General features: G+C 50.3%; 2 protein-coding genes across 3 annotated transcripts in view; one reads left to right on the top strand and one right to left on the bottom strand.

Annotated features, from left to right (window-relative positions):
* Syn3 (synapsin III) overlaps positions 1–17,426 on the top strand; it is a 525,100-nt gene that overhangs the window by 165,667 nt on the left and 342,007 nt on the right. For both annotated transcript variants that reach the window (XM_045152296.1, XM_004650254.2), the window contains exons 5-6: positions 995–1,151; positions 2,511–2,600. In XM_045152296.1, the coding sequence (XP_045008231.1) occupies positions 995–1,151; positions 2,511–2,600 (247 nt within the window). The remainder of the gene's footprint in view (positions 1–994; positions 1,152–2,510; positions 2,601–17,426) is intronic.
* Positions 4,621–17,426, bottom strand: part of Timp3 (TIMP metallopeptidase inhibitor 3) — a 50,335-nt gene continuing 37,529 nt past the window's right edge. Inside the window, exons 2-5 of the mRNA XM_004650252.3 lie at positions 15,984–16,066; positions 10,375–10,486; positions 9,649–9,770; positions 4,621–8,436 (exon numbers count right to left, since the gene is read on the bottom strand). Coding sequence (XP_004650309.1) covers positions 8,239–8,436; positions 9,649–9,770; positions 10,375–10,486; positions 15,984–16,066 — 515 coding nt within the window. The 3' untranslated portion in view covers positions 4,621–8,238. The remainder of the gene's footprint in view (positions 8,437–9,648; positions 9,771–10,374; positions 10,487–15,983; positions 16,067–17,426) is intronic.

The raw sequence follows: 17,426 nt of genomic DNA, 5'->3' as shown, positions 1-17,426 counted from the left end.
GTATTTTCTTGTGTATGTGTGTGTAGAGTGCTCATGTGTCCATCTCCATGCGTGGGGGCACATGAGTGTGGGTGGGTGGGTGTTTACACATACATGTGCATGTGTATACTGGCCAGAGTTCAGTGTCCTTGGGTGTCTTCCTCAGTCACTCTCCACCTTATTTATGTTTTGTTTTGTTTTGTTTTGTTTTGTTTTGTTTTGTTTTGTTTTGTTTTGTTTTGTTTTTCAAGGCAGAGTCTGACTCTAGCCCAGGCTGACCTAGTACTCACTCTGTAGCCCCAAGTTGGCCTCAAACTCATGGCGATACTCCTACCACTGCCTCTGGGATTAAAGGTGTGTGCAACCACACCCAGCTCCACCTTTTTTTTTTTTTTTTTTTTTTTTTTTGAGACAAGTTCTCTTTCTGAACCTGGAGCTCATTGATTAGGCGAGGCTAACTAGCCAGTGAATCCAACAATCCTCCTGTCTCAGCCACTCCAGTGTTGGGATTACAGATGTGCCTGGCTTTCATGTGGGTGTTTGTGGAACCATTACCCACTGTCCCATCTGCCCAGCCCTTGCAGCATGTCTTTTTGAACAAGTGACTTGTCTGCCTCAGCCTCAGGACACAACTCTGAAATGGAAGATGATGTCATTGATACCCCCAAAGAGGAACATGTTTGCTCCATAGGGAGCCATGGACTCCAAGTATATGGAACTTGGTAAAACATGTGTTATTTGATAGATTTTTTTTTCTCTGACCACAAATGAATGGTCAATGTACAACATAAACATAAACACCAAATCTAAAACAAGAAAGTATCTGGGACTTTCCATTAGTTTTATAGTTCAGTAGCTGTGCGTTGCATCTGACCCTCCTCCACCCCTACCTCGCCCTGCCTCAGCTGAGAATTTCCATGGGCAGTAGTGATCCTGGGACAGGGCTATACCCAGCATGCTGTGGTGTCCAGCACAGCGCCATATAAGGACATGTTGTCGCCCTCTCTCTTTGCAGATCCTTCAAGCCAGACTTCATCCTGGTCCGCCAGCATGCCTATAGCATGGCCCTGGCTGAGGATTACCGCAGCCTGGTCATTGGCCTCCAGTACGGAGGGCTGCCTGCTGTCAACTCGCTCTACTCTGTGTACAACTTCTGCAGCAAGCCCTGGGTGGTAGGTGCTGGGGCCAGGCCTACCTGGAGGAAACTGGGAACTGGGAGGTGCTGGGTGGACTCTAACCTGTAAACTGGTCCACTCCCCGGCACACAGGGTCAGCAGGGAAAATAATCTTATTCAAGTAAGTGAACAGGCAACTTGACTCCAGGATGCCACCTGACAAATAGAATATAATAACTTATGATACAGGATCATGTTATAATAATCCTATTCCTCATAAAGAACTGTCAGGCTGGGAATACAGCCATTGAATTCACACATTTGGCCACAAACTGTACCGTATTCCATCCTTGTGTGCAGAGTTGATGCTATGTTCCCTTCCGGTATCCACCCACCGTTCTCCTTCACCTGCTTGGTGAATTCTAAGCTGCTCTGTCCACCTCCTGTGGCCTGTGAGGAGTCACCCCCACCCCTCCCTGACTGTTCCCTAAACCTAAGGGCCACAGCACAGCAGCCACAAAGGCTCCAGCAACACTGGGCTCACCGCACCTCCAAGTGTCCTTCTCCCTGTTACACCCATACTGTCCCCTTTATGGTTCCATAGTCCCATGCTTCCCACCAACAAGACAGTAGCATCCCAGCCTTATACTTCAGCCTGTCTTCCCTTGAATCCTCTCCATGTCCAAGCTCGTTGTCCTGATAAGTAGGCACAGTGCCAGGCACCACACGAACTTTGCAGGTACTAGGTGGTGGGAGATGGAACTGACCCTCTCATTCTGGAGACAAAAGCCAAAATCTGTAGCCTAGGTAGGAAGTTGCCAAAATAATAGATGCACAGTTGGAAGGGACATGGTCCTAGTTTTTGGAAACCTGGAGTTGAAAAAAAAAAAAAAGTCAATGAAGTATTTATTACAAATACCTACAGTTCAGTGTTCTCATGGACTGGGCACTGGTATCATTCCTGTAGTCCAGTAAGTAGGATCTCCATATCCTCAGTTGACAAATGAAGAAGCTGAGGCCCAGAAACCAGCATGGACCTTCCAGGTCTCTCACAGCTAGCAAATGTCAGAGCAAGGGAGTCTCAGTCTATTCTATACCATACCGTGCCCCAGATGTTGCAGGCAGAGGGGCGGCATTAATGCCAGTAGGTTGGGCTGAGGGCCAGAACCTCGTGGGAGATGCCAAGGATCTAGTAAGTGTGTATTGAATGTGTTTGTGCTGAGCCCAGTGTGCCATCTACCTGCTGGGTGAGGGGCAGGCACGGAGGGCTTGGGTGGTGGGGATGGAGCTGACAGCAAGGGGCTGCTATTGGAGCTCAGCTTAGACTAGTCAGATACGGGAAGGCTAAGATCAAGTAGATGTTTTGACCACAGCGAGAAGCAATGGTGGCTAATGTTCTCACTTCTCCTCCCCTAGTTCTCTCAGCTCATTAAGATCTTCCATTCCCTGGGTCCTGAGAAATTCCCACTCGTGGAGCAAACATTTTTCCCCAACCACAAGCCAATGGTGAGTGCCCTTTCACTCTGTGTCTTCATGATGTGAACAAACGTCCGCGTCTGTCCTGAGTCTCTCTGGGTGGCTCACACTAGCTCACTGACCAGGTAGACTCCAGGGAAGAGCCGAGATGGAAATGTCGGGCTTTCCCAGGGAAACAATCACTTCTCTAGCGGAAATGTGGGCAGTAGGGCAAATGACAAAGCAGATATCTTTCCTCAGAGCTTTTTCTGCCAGCAAGTCAGGGGAACATCTTGAGATGGCATGCTGAAGCCAGAGGTTGATGACGAAGGGGGGGGGGGAAAAGTGTTCAAGATGAAACATTTTACCTGGGCTTTTTCTGGGACATGTCTGGTTTCAACTGTTATTTTAATAAAAGCTGCAATATTTTATTTGTGCTGATTATTGAAAAACTTGTTTATGTGTTCAACTTCCCATCTTTTGAATGCACGTAAGGTTGTCTCTGGGAAGCACCTGGGGCTGAGCTCAAACTATGTGGTTTCTCTGCCTGTTTGGAAGGTGCTGGGTGAAATGTCTTTCTGAGTGGGTTTGAGAGTTCGGCCTCCATAGCAAGGAGTTGGGCAGAAGAGTTCTAAGTTGCTATGCGCAGCCTATAGCGTGCTTGCCTACATGACTGGTGCATGGTCGGTGCCTTCTCAGATTTGTGAAAGGAATTCAGGGTCATAGTGCAGAACTGCGATTTGCAGGAGGGAGGCATCTTGGGAAACAAAGATGAGTGTGGCATCCTGTAGTACCAGCTGGGAATTGTGGGGGTGCAGAATTCCAGCCTCAGGCTGCTCAGCCAGGCTGCCTTGTGTGGAGACGCCGTCAGGTAGGACTGAAGGCTCCAGGTGAGAGAAGTCATACCTGGCAGAGGTGTTCACCGACTGCCTTCCTGCTATCCCAGTTAAGTCACAGAACCCAGGGTATGCTGGAAAGTAGCAGTAGGGGTGATGGTTAAACTTGACTATCAACTTGACTGGATTGAGAAGCACCCCGGGTGATGAGTAAAGAGTACTTCTGGGTACCCGTGAGGATTAACCAATGGGGAAAGTGCCGTCTGGAATGCACACAGCACCATCTGCGAAGTCGAGAACCCAGATGGAATCAAGGGGGAGGTGCTGGAAGCCTGCAGCAGAGGCATTTTCTCATTCACGTCCTGTTCATCATGATGTCAGCTGCTGCGCCCTCCCGTGTCCACAAACCAAGTAAATTCGGTTGTTTCTCTCAGGTCTGTGGAGGGCCTATATGAAACCAAGCTTATTCCAGCTAAGTGTGAATAAAGTGAAGAGAATGCAGGGTGTATCCTCAAAGCAGCCTAAGTGTGAACTGCAGCCTGGTCTCTTGACTAGATCTCAGACAAGGATTTCATCTCTGAGAGAGCCGAAATTCTATGGGACCGTGTGTATAAACACTCAGAAGGGTGCTCAGAGTAAAGGACTTTGCAAACAGGGACCAAAGTTGTGACCTGGGAAGGAGAGTCCAAAAGTTGAGTGAGCCGTCTGTAGAGAGAGCAACCCATTAAGCACTGGGAGGAGCTCACCAGTCATCCTGGGGCCTCAGGAGTTCCCAGACTTCTCAACCAGGTTAGGCGGTGTTTCCGCAGGCTGCTAACACAGCACACTGTCCTCCGTGCAGTCCACACCCTCTTCCACCAGGCCTGTGTGCTGTGTTAGCAGCCTGCAGAAAGATTCTCAAAACAAGGAAGGCTGAGTCAGGTCTCAGCATGAGGCACCTGGACCACCCACAGGTGGTTAGATAGAGATCTAGACATCTCAGAACTGGGGGAAAGCCCCTAGAATCGGGGAGTGAAGTCAGGTCTGCGTTAGCAACCTAGAGAAACTCTAGGATATCTTGATTGAAATCCTTCCTGCAAGCAGAACAGCCAGACCAGGGAGGCCCATGTGGTAGACAGATGTGGATGGAGAAGGGGGGTGTGCAGGGGCCTGGAGGTGAGCAGGCAAGGCCCCCCTGGTGTCTCGATAAACCCCCCTAACGAGCCAGGACACAGTGAGGCAAAAGGCAGCAGGTGTGTGATAGAAATAAAACCACTTTACTGTTTAGAATAAAGGACACACTATAAAAAGTGAACATTATGCAACATTACAAGACAATATACATTCACGGAATATAAAATTCATAAATAACACGGAGGCAAACTGTAAACAGTGCTACAGAATTTGGCGACAAACACATTCCTTCCAGACAGGGTTTTCTCTGGTTGGTTTCTCTCCATCACTTCTGGGCTTCAGCACAGCAGACTGGCAAGAGGGAAAGGGGGGTTGAATTGGTGGCACCCCCACCCCTGGAGCAGAACCAATCTCTCAGTTCCTCCTTTCCATTCACTCCAAAGAGCCATTTTGGATGCTGTTAAAATCCACCTTCCCCGTGTTTCCCCATTTCATTGTTCTTCTGTCATTAGATTTTTATGTTTCTCTTTGATGCAAATCTGAGCGATGGTTATTACTTTAAGGTAGCTGGGAGCCAACCACTTAAGTGCCATTGGTGGGGGGGGGCGGGGAATCCACATTGTCCGTCCTCACACAAAAGATGAGGGGAAAGGACTAGATTGTCTGATAGAGCCACTCCAGTATGTGATGTTTCCTTTACTGTTCAAGAACCACGGTGAGACTATGGCGCCAGAGGGCTTTATGTAGCTCAGTCACCTAGAGAGCGAGCTGGGGCTGGGGGAGGGCAAGGAGATGGTTATTCTAGTACTCCCCACCCTGGCCACAGTAGAGTGCCAGCCCAGGAAACCTAGGCATGGGGCTTCTTCCTTGGCTGGGAGGCAGGAAAAAATGCCTCAGGAAGTCAAAGAGAATTTGGAATTAGAGTTCCCATGGCCCTGGACTTTCAAGAGTTGAGTGAAGGGTCTTGGGGGTGGGGTGAAAGTGGGGGGGCAGATGACTCAGGGACATTTGAATGCAGACGTGAGCGGACTTCCCGTTTTATCTTCTCCTTCCTGCATGGGGAGCCCCTGGGATTCCACAGTGAGGAACATGAAGGAGTCTATGTCTAGTTCCTTCTATTTTCTTGATTGGCCAGTCTGGCTACCTGCCCAAGTCGCAGTCCCTTACCCTCCATCCAACTGTAGAATTTGATTCAGGAAAGTGGTAGCATATGGGTTTTGTGGTGGGTTTTTTGTTTTTTTTTCTCTTAGACACAATGCACACATTACAGCCTACACATGGCACAAGATTTAGCAAAATAAAACATTCACAATATGATTGAAATATAGAAGTGTCTCGGCTACATAAATGACTTTAAATTACACAGTAAGTGAACAGGTGAAATAAACAAAGCTATAGCTTATAGAAAGCTCAAGAACCGCCCTCTTGACAACATGACTTTGTGAAAGACCCTTCCTTGCCCAGGACATCCCACCAGGGCCTTGTCTGCACTTGAGGGATATCATTCCACCAACTGATGTATTCTGCAGGGCAACTTCGAGTTCTTCATGCCCAGGCCTTACCTCAAGTCCCTCCCTGTGAAAGTGAGGGTGACCAAAGGCCTCTTGGAAGAGGTGCTGTGTGTACCAGTGGGAGGGTAGGGTCAAGAGCCCTACTTAAGGAGACTTTCAAGGTTGAAATAAAGACACAAGTCCAAACATCAAGTCTGAGGCTCACCCCTTCAGAACCACTGGCCTATTGAGCTCACACCATCCCATGGAAAAGGCAAGCCTCCAATCTACCCCGAGCCAAATGGCACAGTCACAGGGAGAAGGTACATGGGAAGGAAATCGACCTAGAGGAAACCCAACATCTGAACTGTCTCCTTGTTCTGGGGTTCCATCACAGACAAGGCAGGGCCTTGGAGGGTATACAAGACACTGTGACTTGTTGTCTACTTCCGTTTTCTCTCTCTACTGTTTTAATTGGCAGCTCTGTTTCCTAAAGTGGAATGAACTGAAGGTATGACTACTAACAGAGGATAAATACCCATAGTCTGAAAAGAAACAGAGCAGTCATGTTAAATGTCACCACCCTACCATTCCCCAGCTCTGTAAAATACACATTATCACCTACTCTTGGAATCTCACTTTTGACACTAAAACTTAAAATAATTTTATTTAATAGGAAAATTTATATTATAGTTTTATTTTTTAAAAAAAAACACACATACAATACACACAACAAAAGGCCTACAGCTGATGGCAGAGCCGGGCTTCCCCAGTGACACTTGTGAATTCCGTGAGGTAATGACCTCCGGGAGGCGTTATCCACCCACTGGGAAAGAAGAGCAGGCTGTCCCCAAACCTAGGAGAGATGGCATTCAGCTGAGACAGGACACTCTGTAGCTGTCCCTTTTGTGTGAAGGCCCCTGACCCACACTCAAGCTCACCTGCCACCTGCCGGCCAGTAAGGCAGTTAAGTGAAGGCCCCCAAACACAAAGTAGGAGTAAAAGAGGGGACAGAGGTCAGATGACCCCAGTTATAGGGAAAAGAAGGTGCTGAGGGTATTCTGAATTTTAATTTTAATTCAGTTGGAAAAAAAAAATCAACTTGGAATGTCATGATTTTCTTCAAACAAGCAACAACAAAACAGAAGAGATTAAACTATTGGCTTATTTAACAGCATTGAATAGAATTCTGTGTCCTGTAAAAAAAATTAGCTCATAACCCCATGAGGGTATATGCAAATGTGTATACAAACAGCCCCCACCCCAGGTGAGCTAAACACTACTTTGCAAATAGTATTCTGTATCCAAATCTACTTGGCTATATATGTGTGGATAGTGTATGGTACATGTACCTTTTCCAAATTACATACAGGCAAGCTCCAGGGCGGACCTTCACAAGAATTCCCCGAAAGGATGCCTTGTGGAAGGCATGAACAAGAAAGGAAAGACATTCAACTTAGCTCTTCATCTGAGCTTTTGTACAGAGAAGCCACTTACCGAACTCAGGCAGATGATTAATCTCTGCCCACTCAGAAAGCTCTGTTAGTCTGACCTGGCTGCTTGCTCCAGGCTCAGAAACATCTGGTCAACACAAGCATCACAGGGATGGGGAACGATGTGTGTTTCTCATACTCACTCCTGCAGTCTGCCCCTTCCTTCCCTCCCCCTCACTTTGACGTACAGGCATAGACAGACAGCCTGGTCTGAACACACAGTAGCATCTCCTCTGGGGATAAGACCTCTCGCATACCTGGAGCCAGCCTGCTTGTTGCCCTGGACAGACTGGGAAATAGTTGAGCTTCTGGCAACTGACCTATCTATGTCCTCTGCATATTGGGGTGAAGAGGTGGATGGGGAGCAGGGCCGCGGAGGAGGGGCCTAATCGAGAGGGGAAAAGGAAGAGGAATAGCGATTACAGTGCCCAGATGGGGCAGATTTTTCGATTTTCGTTTTCCTAAAAAAATATAGAATATATATCCCGAAAACAAGGAGTATGCACGCCTCATTCTTTCCGGCTTGCCACCAGAGATTCCCGGGTGGAAATGGATGATGTCAAAACCAAAAAGAAGGGGTCGGGCGGGGTTGGGAGGATAGTTTCAAATCAATTCCATAAACAGCAGAGACTTTAGGTGTTCCAAGTGCTAAATTTGCATGAAAACAGGCACTAATTTCATTGTCATCATTGGGGAAGAGTTAGTGTCCAGGAGGCTCAGCGGGAAGGGAGGGAGGTGAGGCGAGACACGTCTGGGCTCAGGGGTCTGTGGCGTTGGTGATGCTCTTGTCCGGGGGAGCCCATCCTCGGTACCAGCTGCAGTAGCCCCCCTTCTGCCGGATGCAGGCGTAGTGTTTGGACTGGTAGCCAGGGTAGCCGAAGTTGGACAGCATGTCGGTCCAGAGACACTCGTTCTTGGAGGTCACAAAGCAAGGCAGGTGGTAGCAGGACTTGATCTGGAAACGACATCGCACAGCAGTCAGGACAACGCCGTGGCAGAACGGGCCGCGAGTCCCACTATGAATCTCCTCCCCAGCTTTTGTTTTTGATCGTGTACGTGTGTGGTGTGGAGACACGTATGCAGTCGTATGTGCACGTGCGCACATGTGGATGTGAAGGCTCAAGTTCAGTGCTGGGTATACGCCTCAGTTGCTAGGCACCTCATTGTTTTTAAGACGGGGTCTTGAACTCAAGCTAGAGTTCATGGAGTTGACTACACTAGGTAGCCAGCAAGCCACAGGGAGCCTCTTGCCTCTGTCTCCCCAGTGCCGGGATCATACACATGTGCCATCACACCCAGCTCTTGCTTGAGTTCTGAGCATCAAGTTCAGGGCCTCATGCTTATACATCTGACACTTGATCCCCTGAGTCAGCTCCCCAGCCCCAAGCTCCTGCCCTTTAATGACAACACAGATGCACCGGATCTGTGTACCTGACACTGTACCTCTGAGCTGCCCTCCCCCTTAACACTCATCACAGCTCTATCTCCTTTCACAAAGACACAGAGACTCAGAAAGGTTAAGCAACATGCTTTGGGTCACACAATCAGTGAGAAGTAAGAGAGGAGACCCCTGCGGTTGAAAAACATCAAGGAATTAGAAAGATCAAGGTGTACATGTTGGAGTCCAGATACCTTAGGCTGGAAATCAGACTCCGCAAACTGTATGACCCAAGGCTAGCTACGCAGGCTCTCTGAACCTCCGTTTCCTCATCTGGACAGTGAGTAACGGCGTACCAACTTGTACTGAGGATGGGGGGAGGCAGTGGCCCAGTTCCTTCCCATGGCCCGCTACTTGGGGCAGTGGCTGGATCTAGTTGAACAGAAGCATTGGGCCAAAACTGGCATTAGCAGGCTTGAGCCAGCCTGGTCACCTGGGGGGAGGGGCTCTAGTGAATCAGCTGCCAGGATGGACGTGTTGTCAGGATGCAGCAGAGTATAGCTAACCTGCCACAGCCTTGAGTAGCCGGGAGGGGACAGGCCTGCTGAAGAACCTAGCTTCCCCAGCAGCTGCCAAGTGGGTATCATGGAGACACTGAGGACAGGACAAAGGCATCGTTGCCTGCCTAGCCTGGGCCAGCAGTTTGCCAGCCCTGCACCCCACCCAACAGGCTGCCTGTCCCAGCCCTGCGCAAGTTTCCAGGCCAGACTCCCGGCGCCCGGGCCTCACCTTGCAGTTGCAGCCCAGGTGATAGCGGTAGTTGAGCCCCTTGCGCTGGGACAGTGTCAGCTGGTCCCACCTCTCCACGAAGTTGCACAGCCCTGTGTACATCTTGCCGTCATAGACGCGGCCTAGAGGAAGATAAGAGGCAGGACAAGAGGTGTCCAGTCAGGACCTGGATGCAAGGATGGTTTCACACTACCACGTGGTGTGTGCCAAGGCCAGATACCATGCCAGGTTCATTTCTGAATTTCAGTTCTATATCAACCTTCCTGACACCTCAAGAGATACACTGTGGCCCTGTTTTCTAGATGATAGCCAAGCTTGAGAGTTTACTCAAGAGGTGCGTGCATTTGTAGTGGCGGGAGCATTTAAGTGCTTCGCTTAGAGACGCAAAGCCATTAAGCCCCCAGAGCAAGAACTGCAGACCAACTCTTTGCTATGCCCTCAGGTCTGTGGGTTTTTCCTTTGCCGCACACAAGTCACCATCCCTTTCCACTTCGGTTAAAGCTGAGAAACCAAGCAAAACCGGGACACCACGGACTGCATGGCGGAGCCAGGACTGCTGGCCAAACTAGTACTGAGTGAGCAAGACAGAATGGACATTAGCTTTCTCCCACTTCGTGGGGTACACAGTTACACCCAGCCCTCAGGTTGCTACTGACTCAGTTCTGCCTGATCCATCAGGGTGAGGGAGCAGCGTGCCTGGGCCTCGGTGCACCACGAAGTCCTTACCTGTCAGCAGGTACTGATATTTGTTGACCTCCAGCTTAAGGCCACAGAGACTTTCAGAGGCTTCTGTGTGAATGTACTGCACGTGGGGCATCTTGGTGAAACCCCGGTACATCTGTGGGCAGAGGGAACATGATCATGAGAAGGAGCCAGCCAGGGGACCAGGAGGTATGATATAATGTGCTGTACAGGGATCTGCTTTCCCTATGTGGCCGGTCAGTGGCTGGCTACTGACCCACCACTCCAGGGCTCCCTTCACCCCACAGGTGGTTACTTGCTCTTTTATCTGAGCCAGGTTGGTGTCTTCTGTCTTGTCTGGGAGGTACATGCCCATCCAGCTGCCTCCCTCCACTCCTCCACCTACATCTCTCTCAAGCCTATAGCCCTCTTCACCGATCCAAAACAGCTGCTCTGATACATGCACTTGAACTCTTAGGACAGCCAGCTAGCCAGCGCAGGCCTTCACGTAGCATCTCTGTGACACCTGCTGTTTCCAGCATTCTCATGTACAGCATCCTCACAAGAACCCTGGGAAGTAGGCATCATCAACTTAATTTTGCGCAGGGAGACACTAACAGAAATTCTGGCTGCCTGGCAGAAGGTGAACCTGGGCCAGGAACTGAGCATTGTTTTTGGTTCCTTGTTTGTTTGTTTCGTTAAATTCTGAGCATGTAAGATGGCACTGATAAAGGATACACACAAAATTCAAGGCTTCTTAACTAGCATATCACAGTAACTAGGTTGAGCTATTCCAGAGTGCTGACTCTTGGCCCTTCTTACATCTACAGCATAATCCAGTATAGTGGGTCTCAACCAGAGGCAGTGCTGCATCTCCTGGAAATGGGTGAAATGCGTGCCGATGACGGGAGATATTTGTCTCAAGGGTGGACAGAGGGTAACAGTGTTGTTAGCCATCCCATGAAAGAAAAGACACCCCCCCCCCCAGTACACAGTAATATGGTCCTGCACTTTCCAGCCACTAAAATACCCAGGACCTGGGAGGCAGGAGCTGAGCCTCTGAGGCTTGTCTACAGCCACACAGATGGTAAACAGTAGAGAAAGGATTCCAAGTGGGAGAATATCTAACCATCATCTATCCCCATCTCCACCATGGCCTCAGAAGCTGAGAACCAGGGGCCTCCGTGGCAGCAGATGCCACTTTCATGTCTGACCCTCATGGCTCCTTCGCCAGCGTGTGTTCTGCTGCGGTGCCTAAAGTGACTATAACAGAAGCCAGATGTATTCTGTGTCTCTCGGTTGAGTCCATGGGTGTCACTCAGTCCCAGAGTCAACTGTGTGAGCAGAGAAAGATAAAGTGAGGCACCAAGGCACAGCCCAACCCATTCTCTCCCAGTTCCTAGAGTCCGCAAGGCTGGTGGTAAGTGGGCTAGCCCCAAGGGTTCACAATAGGACAGTGTTATTAATTACCATGGGTAATTAGTACAAAGGCACACAGCACTCCACTGGTTCTCACACAATCCCTGTTGGGTCTGATGAGTCAGTTTATTCTCCTCATGTTCTTTTAAGTGGCAACTGGCAAGGGAGGAAGATGGTCCATAGGACCTTTACCAGCAATCTGGGAGCCTCTTCTGTGTTTAAGGAGGGCACTGTTTGATGGATTTGAGTGGTCTCTTTATGAGCCACTCTCCTTTCCCACAGTTGCTCACAGAACAAGGAAACAACATAGCCAGGCGCTTTAAAAAGCACTGTTCACACTTGGGATTCGGTCATGCCATGGGGGGATGCAGGCTGTGTCAGGTCTGGAGGAGGACTTGCTCAACACTGGATGGTGCAGCTCTGGTTCCCATAGGACCTGTGTTTATGGGTGCTACTGTGCGCAGAGCCATCAAAATGGCCCACAAAGAACAGCTGCACTGACTTCTGTGCCAGGCAACCGCTCCTGTTGGTGCAGGTTTTGGCAAAGGTTTCCGCCCAGCACTTAAGTGGATGGAGCATGTGGAAATAGAGTTGGTCCCTACAGAGGGCTAGTTGAGAGTTTTGCACCACAGGAGTCTTGAGTATTGGAGGAAGAGAATGGCTCCCTGAGGGGAGGGCCAGAGGGGCTTTGGGCTGGAGCTGCCAAGGCGAAACCTGCTGATGCTCACCTGCTTAGACAAGCCACTGAGGGAAAGGGCCCAGCCTTCTAATGGCCCAGCTGATCTGTCCTACCCAGTCAGAACATGCAAAGCGTATGACCAGCACATGTCCCTTGTGATCCTCCTGGGATCAGCGGGGACACAGTGTGCCCCACGTGCTATCCCCCTGTGGTCTTCCTGTGAGCGTGTCTGTAACGTACAAAAAACAGATCCTGGAAAAACAGACTGCATTCCCATGGTCCTGATGGGAGATAAGTTCTCTGCAGATGACTGTGGCCAGTTCTGGAAGCTTCCACCTTTGCACCACAGCTCACCCCCAGGTTGCTAATCTCCCAAGCATGGATTTGTAGTGCGCTTCCTCAGCGTGTACAGCCTCATGCCTCACTCCCATGCCAGGGTCTGTGCACACTCAAAGCAAGAGAAGGACAGGAGGTCAGGGGGTCTGTGCCTGTCCTCAGAGGTCAGCCACGGTGGGGCTTCCCACGTTCTCGCAGTTCCTCCAGTGCTACGCTACTTGTGGGTTTCCTGGCTCCCCTATCAGATGCTCTGGGGTTAAGTCTAACCCACAAGAACCAAACTTCCCGGAAACCAGTGCCAGTTTCATGCAGGCTTGCCTCTGGCCTCTGCTGCTTTCCTTCTCCAACCATGTTTGATACACCCTGTACAGGCTGCATGCCAAAAGCCACCTGCTAACTCATGCTGACCTCTGAACTCTCCGAGTGAACCAGACAGGAGGGAGTGAGGGACAGCCCCCACAGTGGGTGCAGATGAGCAGTCAGCCTGCTCTGTTCCCTTCTTGTCCTCAAAGACCCCCATGGTAGAGAGTCTGAACTTTCACTGTGGTGGTCACATAGCCTTCCAAAGTGCTGATGGCCTCCCAGACCCACACCAGCCTCTCAGTGGTGAGGCCTTGGCATGAGGATGACCTGCACAAAGACTCAGCAGAATGCTCCAGGTGCAGCAAATGCTCCGTAAGCATTACCTGTCTGGAGTCTTGTATTAATTGTGACAAGCACTGCCTTTGTATCTCCAGCTCGTATCCCAGGGCTAAGCACAAAGGATGGAAGGAGGAGTGGGGTGGACAGATGGACATGTACTGCTGTCCAGTGCACCTGCTCGGACTTGACTCTGGTGCCTTCTCTGGAGAGAAAGGGACTGACCAATTCTGTCATAACACAGGGCTAGGAGCAGAATCAGAGTTAATGAAAGATGGCAGCTACAGCTCATGAGGAAAGCAAGAGGGGAGGGAGATTTGGGGATATGTGTCAGTTACTTCCCCCTTCCACACACTTCCTCAGGAGGCATGTCAAGGGCCACAGAATTAGGAAGGGTCTCTGCTGCCTGAACTGCGGACTCAGATCTTCCCTTAGTCAAATGCATGACTCTGGGCATGTCACTCTCCCTTTGTGCCTTTGAAAGAAGTAAAATGAGGAACTGAGAGACTTTAGATCTAATACGTGGCACCTTGATGCCGTGAACCTAGGTGAAGAACGATAAATGGGAACCTCTGAGCCTACCAGCCTGGAAGGGGTGTGCCCACAGGCTGCTGGGTGAGCAAGTGTTACATGGCCTCTCAATAACCCCCCATCAGCAGGTATGACACTAGTGATGAGGAGTGGGGCCTTCTGCCCACAGAAAGGACCACTGGTAACCCTCTGTGTCCCGCAAGCAGCAGAAGGTGGGGGAAAGGCAGATGGGAAATTCTTGCCTCCGAGCTATTTTCCTGCAGCAGCCTGTGCAGGGCACAATGTCCGATAATGAAAGCCATTGCAGAGCAGAGGGAGACGTACTGTAGGGTCCTCTGCTGTGGTGCCTCCCTAGCCGTCCAAGGCCAAGGCTACAGAGTGGGGCTTGGGGTTGTTGCTGCTCTCATTGCTTCCCCACCTCCACCCACGCCCAGCCCCCAGGGCCGTCTGAAGACATAAGCCGCTCTCATGACCAAGCTCAGGCAGCCAAGGGCAGCTGGCCAGCGCTGACTGTGGACGTTACATAACCTGGAGCCTGGGGATGTTTCCACAGTTGAATGCAGAGCAACAGGTTCCACAGAACCAGTGCATCAAGCCATAAGCCCCAGAACAGGAATATCGAGACCTGGAGGTCGGCCTCCGGGACGGCCAGACACCACTCCAGCCCAGTTCACCCCCAAACCCCTAAGTCAAGTGCACTTGGGCCTTAAGGCTTATCTCTTCTGGAGAGTTTTCAGGCCTGAGGGTCTTAACTCGTGTCCACTTTTATTAGATGAATGCATTCTCCAAGGTCTGCCTTTTGCATTCCAAGCCCCTTCCCGGTGTCTGAAGGCGCAAACGTGGGAAATGAGTAGGCGGGCAGGCAGTTCATACAGACCTCCACACATCCCACCTTGAGCTTTCGGCTAGCCACTGTGCGCCTCCCTCCAACCTGACCGTGGCCGTAAGGGAAGAACTTCTTCCTCTGGGCTCCCACGCTGCAGATACACAGCCCTGCGCAGAGCAAGGCACTTGCAAAGGTGTGGGGGCAAAGGAGACGGCACTGAGCTATTCAAGCCGAAGCTCCAGCCCTCGTGCCAAGGCGAACAGGACACTTAGAATGCCTGAGCCACGAAGGGTGCCAGCCAAACCCCACACGGCTAACACACAGCGATGCTGAGGCCCAAGAAATCCAAAGCCAATGAGCTGGCTGTTCAGCAGTCTAAATGGGACTAGGATGAAGGTTCTCTACGCTCTCTTCCTTATAGCAGGCTTCCTTTGCATGTTCTGGAACCTCAAGGTGTTTGGCGAGTGGGGCTGATGGTGTGAATACATTTTGCAAACATTCCTGGTGAGCTGCGATGCAGGAAGACAAGCAGAGCTGGGAAACGGGGCTCACGAGAGGGCCCCGTGCTCAGCCCGGCTGCATCATGAAGCCGGGAGAAGTAGGCACCTCAGCGTCAGTGCAGGCCCGCCGGGCACTGCTTTATTCCAGAAGGACACACTCACAAAAGCCCTTGGAGGCGATGTGGTCCATGAGGAGGACGTCATACTTGGGAAGACCAAAGCCAGAAAAGGGTAGTATAGTGACTTGACCGAGGTCTTGCAGGTATTGGGGAAGGAGGCTATCTGGCATTTGGTCCCAAGACTCAGCTCCTGCCAAGGGCCTCTGAGTGATAAACTGCCCTCATCATTTGCTACTACCTCAGCAGCTCACCCGGGGGCTGGCTGGGGCTTTTTTAAAAAAAATAATAATTAAAAAAAATATTTTATTTATTTATTTGAGAGGGAGGGAGGGAAAGAGAGAGAATGGATGCACCAGGGCCTCCAACCGCTGCAAATGAACTCCAGATGCATGCGCTGCCTTGTGCATCCAGCTTATGTGGGTCCTGGAGAGCTGAACAAGGGTCCTTTGCCTTGGCAGTCAAGTGCCTTAACCACTACGCCATCTCTCCAGCCCCTGGCTAGGGCTCTGACATGAGCAAACATACATCCCAGTTCCAACCACCTGGCCTCCCTTGGCCATGGCGCTCCTGGCAAATCCCCAGGGGCCAGCGATGGCACCGCTCACCTTCATCTGCTTGATGGTGTAGACCAGTGAGCCAAAGGGCCCCTCCTTCACCAGCTTCTTCCCCACCACTTTGGCACGGATCACTGTGGAGAGAGCAAGACAGAAAGGGAGGAGGTTATAAAGGCCTGAGTCACATGGACGGGTACCTCTGCGGCCCCCCTCATGCCCTTCCTCACCCCCATCTCATCTGGAGCTTTGTGAACTTTCCAGGTCCTAGCACGTCCAGCAACCTCAGCATCGCGGTCAGCATTCTGACCACAGTACCTAGCACGTAGACAACACGAGATTCAATAAGATCTAGCTCCATGGAGCATGGGAGCAGTGAGGAGTAAAGACTCAAGAGCCAGGCTGAGCAATTCCCATTCCACCTCTAGTGTTCATGGATACTGCAAGGAGAGGCGAGTAAGCAACTCTGTTCGCTTCCCTTCCCTCTTTAAAACAGGAACCACAGCGGTCCCCTGAACTGAACAGTTGAGGTGAGACAAGGCATGTGAAACTTTCCCTTGTCTTAGATGTAGTTTTTACCAGATACAGGCTACTAAAATCATATCATTACCACCAAAAAAAGTGCAATGAGCTGAGCATAGACTACTATAACACAAAGAGCTTTGCAATACCGTCTTCCAGACACAAAGTGGCCGTGGCTATGGTATTCATGGCCTCACAGTGGCTGTGATGCTACCTACATAATCCCCGAGTAATATAAGAGGGGAAATGATGACATCAAAATAGGAAGCTAGCTTGAAAGAAGAAGGGGAGAGAAAGGAAGGGGAAAAAGGAAAGTGGTTGGAAGGGATTAGGATCATATGTGTACATATATGGAGTGTGTCAATAAAAGTTTTTAAAAATCAATAAAAAAAAGAGTCTAGTGCACACCTATGATGCATTCCTGACTCCTCTCAGCTGCCTCACAAGGGCAGCGTTGCCATCCACGCCATGTAGATAAGGAAACTGACCATCAGGGGTAGATCCTCCCTGCTCGTCAGACTGCTCATCTATAAAGATGAGATATGAATGACATCGGAAAAGGGTGTGCCTTCTCTCTTACCCAAGCAGCCCTCAAAAGCAGTCTTCGGGGATTTCTTTAAAGGAGCCAATGGTCAGGTCTCGAAGAGGGAAAGCAGAGGAAGGTTCATTGGCTCAATCAAAGAAAAGTCACCTAATTACAAGAAGTAGCAAAACCCCGGGCAGGAGCTGCTGTGGGAGGGCACTGTGTCTCCATCAAGGGTGGCTAAGGTGGCGGGATGGAGGCAGCTTGCTGGTTCGGAGCTGTCACTGGACTGCTTGCATCTCCAACATCTTCACGATCCCTACCTCAAACCCACTTTTCAAATGGATGCTCAGAAAAAAAAAAAAAAAAAAAAAAAAAATGCTTGATAAACAGAATGCCCCACTCTCGCACACAGATCCCCATTCTGCTAGCTCCACTCTCCTCCACACTCT

This window comes from Jaculus jaculus, chromosome 6, assembly GCF_020740685.1.
Source record: "Jaculus jaculus isolate mJacJac1 chromosome 6, mJacJac1.mat.Y.cur, whole genome shotgun sequence".
Classification (NCBI taxonomy): domain Eukaryota; kingdom Metazoa; phylum Chordata; class Mammalia; order Rodentia; family Dipodidae; genus Jaculus; species Jaculus jaculus.
This window is presented reverse-complemented; position numbering and strand designations above follow the sequence as displayed.